The sequence below is a fragment of the Tubulanus polymorphus genome, chromosome 5 (genome assembly GCF_964204645.1).
Source record: "Tubulanus polymorphus chromosome 5, tnTubPoly1.2, whole genome shotgun sequence".
NCBI classification, from domain to species: Eukaryota; Metazoa; Nemertea; class Palaeonemertea; order Tubulaniformes; family Tubulanidae; genus Tubulanus; species Tubulanus polymorphus.
In genome coordinates, this window is record NC_134029.1 from 1,960,801 (window position 1) to 1,972,733 (window position 11,933).

Sequence of the window (11,933 nt, forward strand, 5' to 3'; positions counted from 1 at the left end):
ATGCAAATATACTTACCAAATCGATGATAATCAATAGAGCGTTAAAGCTGCAGAGCGTAACTGAAGCGACTCGTTCGCCATCTATCGTAGAGCGAAGGTGAGCGATTCTCCGCGCGCACACTCACTTGCCAGGGCCAATCTCAGAGTATTCAATTTAAATAGCATACTTTATTGAGATTTACCCAAAAGATCAGCTGTTACACAATGATTCACAATGTGAATATACAACGAGGGCATATATAAAATAAAAAAAAAACAGAATATAAGATTCAGGTTTAGTATCGACGTATTATGAGGCGGATATGGGTGTACTGAAGTGAATTCACTTGCCAGAGCTGGCTTCAGATAGATCAAAGATGGCGGCCGCAGCAGCTTATCACCAGAGCATTTATTGCGAAGAATAACACGTATAAAATAAACGTTAGTCGTTTTAGATTATTATTTTCGTAATTTGAGAATCGAGAATCTCATTAGAGATTTAGGATTTACTTCATATACCAGAAATAGAATCAGATAGGATCGAAAAACAGCGCTTCCAGGGTGAATAAAAAGTTCAATTCAATCAAATTCATTTGTTCTTCGCTTCATTCAACTTTTCCTTTCGTTGTGTGTAGGTCTAATTACCCTTTCTTGAGCGAGTCCTTAGTGATTTCATCAATAAGAACTAAACCACTTCATCTTCGAATTTTAAGGCGTTTGATAAATACCTTCCCTTTAATGAGGCAGTATCACTTATGATCAGGGATACTACTACTAACTACTAATCTAATGAAAACAACCAACAGAAGGGTGTGCCACCCTTCCTTTTAGCTTGAAGCAAACCACAGGGGATCATATTCGGAGGTTGTGCGTAAATAGTAGCCCTCAAATTATCCAATATCCCAGGTTCTATAAAGTAATACATAGGCCTACCACCAAGTTAGATCAGAAAAAAACACTTACCTTGAACAAATTGAATTATGACGTGAGATATCTTAAAGTTAAAGAAGCAAGTCTTATGATGAGTAAATGGACTGTAGGTATTTTTTAGGCCTACCTTTGATATCATCGCAGTGATATATGGGCTATGAGAGTGAGATTTTCATTTATCACTAAGTTCCTGTTGATAGAAGATTCCTCTGAGACACTATTATCAGGTCTTGCACCTCCTCAAGATTTTTAAGTTTTGATAAATGTGACGTGCCCCGAGCTCTTAATTCAGACTGCATAATAATTACTTGTAAACCTTTCATTTTGCTTTACTTGCAAGAGTTTCTCAATTAGAGATGTCTGAATTTGAATGTCTGTCTTTATTTTAGAAATGAAACACAGATATGGATGATAGAGTTGATATAAATACAGCAAGCTGCAAAGACTTAGAAGCATTGATAGGAATTGGTCAAACTAAAGCCAATGCCATTATCAGTATGAGGGAGGTAAGAATATTATGAAACGCGTATAAATTTTTCAAAGTTATTAAAAGAAGGTATCTTAATACTCCATACCGTAGCTCAGTTGGATAAAGCGTGATGCTGACGAGTGGCCAGGGAGTTGAGTCATGCTAGCTGCTTACAGTATGCAGGCAACACCCCTGTCTTGTAGATACAATATTGTTAATGTTGGGCAACCAAGATTTGAACGACAGAAAGCAAGAGAAAATAAACTAATAAACTTCAGTTGCATCACATAATTAAGTCTTAAATAGTTAGATTAGCTGTATGGTCAAATTGAAACCAACTAAAATGGATAGGCCCACAGTCCTCGGTCTTGGTTGGCCATAGAACTAAAATGGTCTCATTGAAGTTGTTAGAAATCTAAGCCTTGGCTGTAAAACTGAGTGATTGAGGGTTTTTATTTGCAGGGATAAAATGCACTCAGTAATCTCTGCTGGTTATTTTTTATATAATCGGAAATGGTTGCAAGTGCATCATGTATGAATTCATGTAGTATTGATTATGGAATTAAATTGCTCGAATAAGATACATTATTAACGATTAAAATCTAGCTGATGTTATTTGAGCCGCAGGAAAATCTATACTTGTCGCTCGTCGAGCAGCGTGTATGGCTGCTGTGTGTGAGAGGGAGAGAGTTGAATAGGATTAGTCTAGGATTGGTTGAGCGAAGAAGAAGCAACATTGATTTGAAGCTACTAAGTTTTTTCAAGGATTATACAACAATATTTGTAAGCTGAGTTAAAATCTGAAATCGGTTTTTGATTAAAATATTTAGACCGTCGTAATTGTGGGAATTTCTTATTCATGTCTGGTTTATTTAATCTGTTCAGGCTTGTCTTGGCTGAAGAAAAAATTTCTAAAAAAACTAGTTTGCAATTGCAGGTGGTAATTTCTATAGAAATGTTGACAGGTGTATTTATTTCTTTATAAATCGAATATCGGCAATGAATTTCTTCGGATTTTATTTTAGTGGAACGTTAAATATTAATCACTTTAATTTTCGTGAGCGTGTTCAAATTATAAGCGATGTACAGGATGAACGAAATATTGACAATACAGTGTAAATAGAAGAGGACAATAGACTGCAGCGCGCCTATTGTGTATACCTGATGCTATACAGTTTTGACTCAGAGCATTATGCATATTTAATCAGTTTTATTGTGTGTAAAATGTTTAAATTAGATCTCGTCAACTGAGCTAGCTGTGAACATAATGCGGGCCCTCAAACAGTACAGCTCCTTTAGATATAGCGGTATAGTGTACATGTGAAGTTGTGTTGCTGAGTTGTCAGTTGAGTAGTTGTGGTCCTGGTTGTATAGTTACTGCGCTCACTCGCTCACTGGCGTCGTGCAGTCATCAGCGTTTTGAAAGGTTTTTTCTCGAATTGTTCTTATTACTTGTGATGATCGATTTATTGGCACGTCATTAGTAGAAGCTGTAGAAATGGATTGTTTAGTCGTACATGACAAGTTGGGATTACCGTTATTTTTACCATACCAGGTTCGTGTTCACTACAATCATGAAAAAGTCTATATTTCATTTGTTTATGTCGTTAGTTTTCTTGATTTTTCAAAGATTAATGTTTATTATTGGTTTAAATCAGAGTAAATTGATGTTTAGGGTGAAATGAAATAGATACCTAATATTCATAGGTAAGAGGAATATGTGGTAGACTGTAGTTTGTGATAATGAACTGTCTATTTCTTTTCGCACTGCAATCTGCCGCCTACAATTGTCTTACGTATCACGGATTTCATTGTCAAATTTTTTCGAATTGGAAATAACTGGTAAATAAGAATACGTCTGAACACGTATTTTGGGTATTATTTTTCATTCCTGTTGTCAGCATCTATGTGTGTGTATGATAGGTATAATATGCTGGTCTCGTTGCTTGTTTCAATAGAGCGTATTGAATTGTCAACTAAGTGAACTTGACTGATTTTCACAAAGAACTCAATTCTCGTTTCAGAGTATAATTGCACCTGTACATTGAGTTAGATGCAGGTCTTTGTATGACTTTTATTCCTATAAATTTCCCTTGAAAAAGTGGATTTCTGGGTTTTCATAAATGCATGAATATGTTATCAGGACATTGTAATTCTGCTAGCCAGATTTCTTCGACTACGTATAAACTATTTTCTGAGCCTTACATTCGGAACCTATTTCTACTGGGAGCTTTTCATCTGCTGAGAACGTCCAACCTAACATCAATACATTATACAACCAGTAATGGTCAGAGAAACATGATATAAGTTGGATTGAAGATAAGAATGGATGGGAAATCAATTCTCATCATGTATATAAGAGAGATATTTGTTATTATTTTGTAGGCGTCTGGTGGATTCAGTAGTATCAGCGATATATTGAAAGTTCCCGGTATTGGTTCAGGAGTATTGGATCAAAATCGTGTGAAATTGATGTGTACAACAAGTCAGCCGTCCCCTAGACCCGGTACTTCGACTAATAATATAAAAAGGTGCGTCATTTGATTAAATCAATCTATACACAATTCAGATATGAATTAATTGATTTTTCCGATGAATAAACCGTTCCTAACACTGATTATATGAATTTTAATGAAACAGCTGCATGTGAAAGATTTATCAACCTTTCAACTGAATTAATTATTAGTTCTCTTTGCTCTGAGGAAATTATATATATCGAGTAATCTTGATGAAAAGCTCTCTCCGTATTGTAATGACAATATCATAAAATTCCATAATACAAATGAAAAAAGAGTCAAAAAAGGTTTCCTTGAGATCTTTATAAATTCATCTTCAGAAATATACTAATGTTTCAGCATGATACAGATGTGTATATATGATTTTGTTGTAGTCAAAAAAGGTTTCCTTGAGATCCTTATAAATTCATCTCCAGAGATATACTAATGTTTCAGCATGATACGGATATATGAGTATATATATAATTTTGTTGTAGCCTTTAGTATGAAGATGACTTGAATGGCGTTGAAATATTAATTAAACTACAGCTGAAGGAAACATTTCTTACTCGTTTTTCCTTGGTATTCTTGCATTTTATTGTATAAACATGTATTGAGTATTGGGAAAATATGTGATTCAGTTTTATTGCGATGGATGCATTTTCTCTGTAAATATGATTTCGTCTCGGGTACCGCTTAAGCCGCTTATATCCATCCATACTCACAGGTCACACACTGTACAGTAGTGGAAAAATGAATGTCGTGTCTTTTGTTTTTATAGAGAAAAATCAGAAAGCGATAAACCTTCTACATCAACATCATCAGAATGCAGTGATATTACAGTCTTACAAGGAGTTAGCGCAATCAGTGGAGGTAGCACCACCACGCAACAGATACCGGATAATCATAGGATAACTCGTAATAATAGTGATAACATTATCATGCCGCCATCAACCGCAACAACCACTCATCAGCGAACTACGACGACGACGACATCAGTAGATAACAGTTTAATCACGCGTTCTCGTGCGGCACGTATTAAAAAAACTGAAAATAACGACAGCGATGAAATCATAAACAACGTTAGTTCAGGAGGAGCAGGAGCAGCGGGAACTCACACTAACAGACGTTATTCTACACGTTTAGGAGCAAATAATACGATTGATAACGATCGTAATTCAAATAGCAATACAATCTCATTATTACGCACCCCATCATCATCAGCAGCGGCAGCAGCAGCAGTAGCAGCAGCAGCTGCATCGCTGAGTGCGGAAAATCATGTAAATACAGACAGAAAAACTGTACAAACGAAAACATCCGACGAGAGCAATGATTCATTGGAGGAGGACAGAGCGACTGCTGCTCCGCCTCATCTTAAATACAGTCATCTGAATGAATGCTCGAATGATAGCCATACGACTGTCAATGATGATGACGACGAGGATGATGATATCGTTGAAAATGATGAGAATTCAACCGGTAATAAAAACGATGATGAGGATGTCGAGGATGAAGATGATGGTGAAGAAGATGATGTGGATATGCATAATCTGCTACAGGTTGATTTATCCGCTGGACATTCTTTACGATCAAAGTTACTGGTGAGATTTACTCAGATTCGATCAGTTCATATTTCAAGTTGTCCGATTGTTATAAATACTTTATTGATGATTTTCAGATGAAAATATAAGAATCTCACAATAATGATGAAAGAATAAAGTCTGATAGTTTATTCGATGTTTTGACTATAAACTAATTGTCATTATTTTAATTTTTCATCATTTGTAGGATTCTCGTTATATTATCGTCACAACTCGGATATAGCGTTTAATCATTTCTTTATTTCAGATGAAGCGTAAATCAGATGACGAGGCTCTTATAACGAAAGCTGTTTCTCCTGAGAAGAAGCCTTGTTTTGAACAGTGCCAGTAAGTTCAGCGTGTCTGTAGTAATTCAATTGGTCGTGCGTTGATTCTGACGGGTTCTAATGAACTGTGGTTTGTTTGTATTTGATTAGATCTGGAGTTAGTTGCGTTAAACCACCGGGCCGAATCAGTCGTCCACGCATTCCATCGAAAAACAACCCACCTTCCGGAATGTTTGATTGGATTCAAACATTTCAGGTGAGAATTTTCAAGCTGATTTTATGAAGTTTAATACGATAGATATAAATCAGTTGATTACGATGAGTTTTTGATATTAAAGGCATGGAGTAACGCGGAACGTATGGTGGCTTTAGACGATCTCATCGAACACTGCGAACCGACACAAGTGCGCCATCTAATGGCCGTGATCGAACCTCAGTTTCAACGAGATTTCATTTCACTTTTACCCAAAGAGGTGAGAAGATTATTTACATCTCTTTATTTGTATATACTATTCATTGATACACAGAAACTATATTGGTACAAAAGTCAGTATGTACATGAATTATATCAAAACTTTTAGAAAAAAAGGAAAAATTGTGTCACAAGATTAATTCACCCAAGAGAAATCCCACAATAACGAAGCCAAGATTAAAAAATTCTATATCAGAATGATTATATTTGAGGAGCGACGTTTCGGCTAACAACTGTTAGCCATCATTAGGCGTACTGAGAACAAAAAAAAATCGTCGCTCCTCAAATATAATCATTCTGATATAGAATTTTTCAATTTTGGCTTCGTTATTGTGGGATTTCTCTCGTTATCATCAAACACGGATATTGTGTATCTTCTCGTCTTAAGATTAATTCATTTTAAAATTTGTGAGTGTACGATAGGAAGTGTAGCTCTTTTGAGGAATTGAGATGAATTGAAAGGAATGTTTAATGTGTTTCAGCTGGCTCTTTACGTGCTGTCATTCCTCGAGCCGAAATCATTACTCAACGCTGCCCAGACGTGTCAATACTGGCGAATACTAGCTGAAGACAATCTATTGTGGCGCGAAAAATGTCGGGAAGAACGAATCGACGAATCTCTCGTGTTCGGAAACAAATTACGTCGCAAGAATCCAGCATCGATTCGCAGTCCGTGGAAACATTTATACATGAGACAACATCAAATCGAGAAAAACTGGCGTATGGGTCCGATTAGACCATCAAAGGTAATTATTACAATCTTAGCGTTTTACGGTCGGGGTATTCTGATAAGCTGCGATAACACGGAGACAATTTTTGGCCCGGGTGAAACTGCACCAAATCAGAACTGAGTAAAATGTCACTCGATGCTATAAAACAAAGATTTGTTCGTTTAGGTGCTAAAAGGTCACGATGACCACGTGATCACTTGTCTAGAATTCAGCGGTAACAGAATAGTCAGTGGTTCAGATGATAATACGCTGAAGGTTTGGTCAGCTATTACTGGTAAGGTATGTATCCTACCTTGATTAACAGAAATCATTCGTTGACATTCATTACTCCATTCTGTCGCTGTGTTCCTGCATAGTTAGAGATATTAGTTCTATCAGTCTTAGTCATGTTGGAACTTGTAGTGTAAATAACAAAGCGGATGATATTGATTAGATGAAGAAGGGAAAAACAGTTTATTATTGTAATTATTTGTTTCAGTGTTTGCGTACATTAACTGGACATACAGGTGGAGTCTGGTCGTCTCAGATGAAGGAACATATCGTTATAAGTGGCTCAACTGATCGTACGTTAAAAATCTGGAACGCCGATACTGGAGACTGTTTACATACATTATACGGTCATTCATCTACTGTTAGGTGTATGCATCTTCATAATGACAGGTGAGTTTATTCATACTTTGACCACCTTCATAAAATCCATAATTGAATTGTGACATCTAATCGGGGACACCTCTTTTGGAGAAGGCAGGTTTCCATTGAACATATTCCCCGTTTCAGGATGGCAATTTCAGATTACAAACTCTACTGGGTTTCTATCGATTTTAATGATTATGCTAGTCTGGAATCGATAGAGACCGATTGAAACCTGCCTAAATATTAACTAATCAAAACAATTGAAAGTGAGTGTTATAGAACGATGTGCAGTAAATAAGCGTAAATGAAAACAAGCAAAAACTATGAATTTGTTGTAGAGTTGTAAGTGGTTCTCGGGACGCAACGTTACGTATGTGGAATGTTGAAACCGGTGAATGTTTACATGTCTATATGGGACACGTAGCAGCAGTAAGGTGTGTGCAATATGACGGTAGTCGCGTGATCAGTGGTGCGTATGATTACATGGTAAAAATCTGGGATCCAGAAACTGAAACGTGTCTGCATACGTTACAGGGTCATACAAATAGAGTTTATTCACTACAGGTAAGTCAAATTAACCTTATACATCCGATATACATTGTTCGAGGTACTGATAGGCTTTATAACTGTGGTGTAAGGCGTGATGATGTTGCATTAAGCGGCTTCGAGTCCTACTGGCTGCTGACAGTGTGCGGGTGACACTTCAAAAAGCAGTTTTGTTGTAAGGTTCGATACGAACATTCCAATAGGGTTAATCACGAGAAACCAAGGATCAAACGATGTATTGCAAGATAAAGCGAACAGACATATGAAGGAAAGCTGAAAAAGTTTCTCATTTTATTTATAGTTTGATGGATCACACATAGTCAGTGGTTCATTAGATACATCTATACGTGTGTGGGATGTGAACACTGGTAACTGTTTACATACATTAGTCGGACATCAATCATTGACCAGTGGTATGGAGTTAAAGGACAATATTCTAGTATCTGGAAATGCCGATTCTACTGTGAAAGTTTGGGATATTACAACTGGACAGTGTTTACAAACTCTTCAAGGTTCGTATTTCATCGAATGCTTCAAGATGAATCGGATACATTTTATGGAAATGAAAAATGATTTAAAAGAATTTATATTTTTTTTTCAGGTCCAAACAAACATCAGAGTGCGGTAACGTGTTTGCAGTTTAATAAGAAATTTGTAATCACGTCGTCCGATGACGGAACTGTTAAAATCTGGGATTTAAAGAACGGTGATTTCATTCGTAATTTAGTGACACTGGAGTCCGGTGGTAGCGGAGGGGTTGTGTGGCGTGTCAGGTGTTGTAATACTAAACTCGTCTGCGCAGTCGGCAGCCGTAATGGAACCGAGGAAACTAAACTACTGGTGCTCGATTTCGACATCCAGGATGAGAAAAAGCGCGAAGCTAGTCTCGTTTAATACAACGCTTCTCTTACATTAACAGTTTTAATGCAGTCTTTTTATCGTTTGGTGGTGGACTTAGGCTTTGAACCTTTAGATTTTTCTAGAAAAAAAATACATATATATATAAAAAAAGATGTGGATGAATGGTAAATGAAGAGGAATCTAAGGTTAGGGCTCGAAGTGGTTCTTGTGTTAAGATAAAGCAGTATTCTTCCCAATTGGTTAACAACAGAGTATAATGAGAATCATAACTGAAGCGACTTCATTACTTTCTCAAACAATTCCAATAATTCAATAGTTCAGGGTTTGCTGTGCTAGAGAGTGTAAGTGTAGAGAGGCATGTCGTGTCCACATTGCCAGTCAAAATGCTCACACTTCTACTTGAATAGATTGAATTTATCTAGTGGAAACTATTTAATTCAGTACGACGTTATAATTGTCTCTTAAATCTGATAAAAGCTCATCAATAATGACGACGACATTTTGAGTGTTTTAGTGATTGATATGACACGTAATTAAGCAATTTAGTTTTTGCAATTCGATTTAAAAGCAATTAGATAATTCTGTCTCTCACTAACTGTGTTATTCTGTTTTTATTAATGATTACTGTATCGTTATAGACTAGTACAAAAAATAGCGTTAAACGTAAATGTCTATTATATATGTATCGAGGCCTGGGGCCTTTTATAACTCATGGCAGAAATTAAATCTATTCTCAATGAGAATAATAGATGATGCTTTAGTGTTTTATACAACGGATGTGGAACATCTAGTATTTCGTGTTTCGTGGAATCTCTGCCAAATGAACAAAAGTTAATTGAATTTAGTGAACTACGTATCATCAGCTCGTCACAAACGTCGCCATTCGTTATTCCGTTTGGAGAGTAAATAAAACAACTGCAAAATGTATCACAAAATAAATAAAAAACTATTATTGAGTTTTTATTACGAGCATTGATTGGTCATTTTGTAGGTTCTCTTAACGTATCTAAAAATGGTAAACTGAAATGAATATCCCACCTATTAAAACTAACTCTAACTGTATTTATGTATGGTATGTCTTTATGGTTTAGTATTGATTTTATTCATTCCTTTTTAAATTCATCAATAGTGATATCTTAGTGCGGTCGGTACCTGTGTGTATCAAAGTATCTGGCAATTTTTTTAAGCGCGAAGTGTTTATTTGTCCATTGTTCATACTGTGACAATTTTATCAATGATTTTCCGGGTTTTTTCTAAGGTATAGGTCAACAATATAAGATTCTAGATTCTAATAAAGGGGTGGATGGCAAAAATAATCAGTCTATAGCCGCATTGACACTTCAATCTAATTCGTCCAATTTGAACCAACCAAAAAAACAGATTTTAGAACAGATCATTTCTCTGTGTGTGAATACACTTTGTAGGACCAGTGATAACGTCTGATTTTAAAACATGTGTGATCACATATTACTGATTTGATCCGTTCTAAATTGGTCCATTTTAGGTATGGGCCAAATCGAAATGGATTAAATGGTGATAGCTGAACACGGCTTATATTTTCTAGAAGAATTAGAAATGGTTCGGTGGAATGTTTCTGCTGTTATTGTTTTCAATCTGAAATGATATAAGTGATGGTGTTTGTGATGATCATGGCTTTCGAGCACTTGATTTTGCATTTAAAACTTACAACGAGGGGCATGTAGATATTTGCTTGGGAAATTAGAGTGATTAACTTGTGTAATTTGAGATTATTTTCGAGGGCTGGGGGTCGTGGTTGAATGAAAGGGATTTTCTTTTTAATACTGGTGTTAGTGTTTCGTTGTTGTTTACTGATGAAATACATTAAACTGAACAAATTGGGATTAATATTAAACGAAGGCAGTGGGATGTATACCGAGATAGATCCAGTTCTATAGTTGTGAGTTTCATTTCACTCTTTTTGAGTTAAATCAGCTCATTTTCAATGAGTTAAGTCAGGTCAAATCTGAAATAAGAACTGTGGAACTGGGTCCAGTCATTTTAGTTATTTACTATAAACATTTGGTGCTGTTATTATTTTCTCTTTATTTCTAGTATTTCAGTTACATTGTTTATGTATAATTAAGTTTTGTACGCATCGGTAAAAGTCAATTGATGTCAGGAACTGTGAATCGTCACTCTGATCAGCGGATGTTCTTTCATTATAATTTTATTTTGAAAATGCTCCTATTTTTGGCTCAGGGTTTGAGTTAATTTCATTAATAGTTCTCAATAGGCCTATATCATTTCACATCTGCTGATCTCAGGATGCGCCGGATTTGAATTCTAATGACGTAATCTCTGAAATCCTAACTGTATGAAATTCATCGTAATTATTGTATAAATCTTGTCACAATTTTTTATCGAGTCGAGTACTTAAAATATCAGTTTAACATTTCTGTGATTTGTGTGAAAGAGTGTATTTAAAGTGTTGTATTAATGTAGTGAACGTTTCACCCGTTTTTCAAAAAAAAAATGTTCCTTTTCTGTTATAAGCAGAGGTATATTATTAGGAGGTGCTGTACGCTATATTTTGATTACTTAAAATGCTTTGAATATTAAATGGTAACTGTGCTGTCTTCTACAGGACTCCTTCAAAAGCTGGGGAGAGTTGAATGCGAAATGGAGTAACAAAATAATGGATATTCTTCTTACTGGGAAAAATGTTCTTTTGATACTACTAGATTTTATGAATATATTTACATGTAAAAATTAAACACAAGTACAGTGTTAATGGTACGCTCCTATCGCAGTGGTAATCCTTTCCCACTGTGTACCGCACAACACTGACACTTGTTTTTTATGGTAGTGGTTCAGTTTTATTTGTTTGTTTGTTGTTACGAGGTAAATGACAGTGTGTACAGGTATATTTTGCAGTCTTGGTAAATAAATGATCAAAGATATTAAAAGGTTTACGTTTAGTTATCTCTGT

At 35.7% G+C, this 11,933-nt stretch overlaps 1 protein-coding gene across 3 annotated transcripts; it reads left to right on the forward strand.

The window, feature by feature from the left end:
- Positions 1 to 37: 37 nt before the first annotated feature.
- LOC141905407 (F-box/WD repeat-containing protein 7-like) lies at positions 38 to 11,879 on the forward strand. 3 transcript variants are annotated; one of them, XM_074794260.1, is made up of 13 exons: positions 38 to 97; positions 1,299 to 1,415; positions 3,764 to 3,909; positions 4,655 to 5,474; positions 5,722 to 5,801; positions 5,891 to 5,996; positions 6,079 to 6,213; positions 6,695 to 6,958; positions 7,109 to 7,222; positions 7,422 to 7,603; positions 7,915 to 8,140; positions 8,424 to 8,634; positions 8,724 to 11,879. In XM_074794260.1, the coding sequence occupies exons 2-13, from the start codon at positions 1,314 to 1,316 to the stop codon at positions 9,014 to 9,016; spliced, it is 2,679 nt and encodes an 892-aa protein (XP_074650361.1). In that variant the 5' UTR covers positions 38 to 97; positions 1,299 to 1,313; the 3' UTR covers positions 9,017 to 11,879. The 3 variants fall into 3 exon arrangements, with proteins under 3 accessions (XP_074650361.1, XP_074650359.1, XP_074650362.1); XM_074794258.1 differs by lacking the exon at positions 38 to 97 and adding an exon at positions 246 to 420; XM_074794261.1 differs by lacking the exons at positions 38 to 97; positions 1,299 to 1,415 and adding an exon at positions 2,818 to 2,933.
- Positions 11,880 to 11,933: the final 54 nt, after the last annotated feature.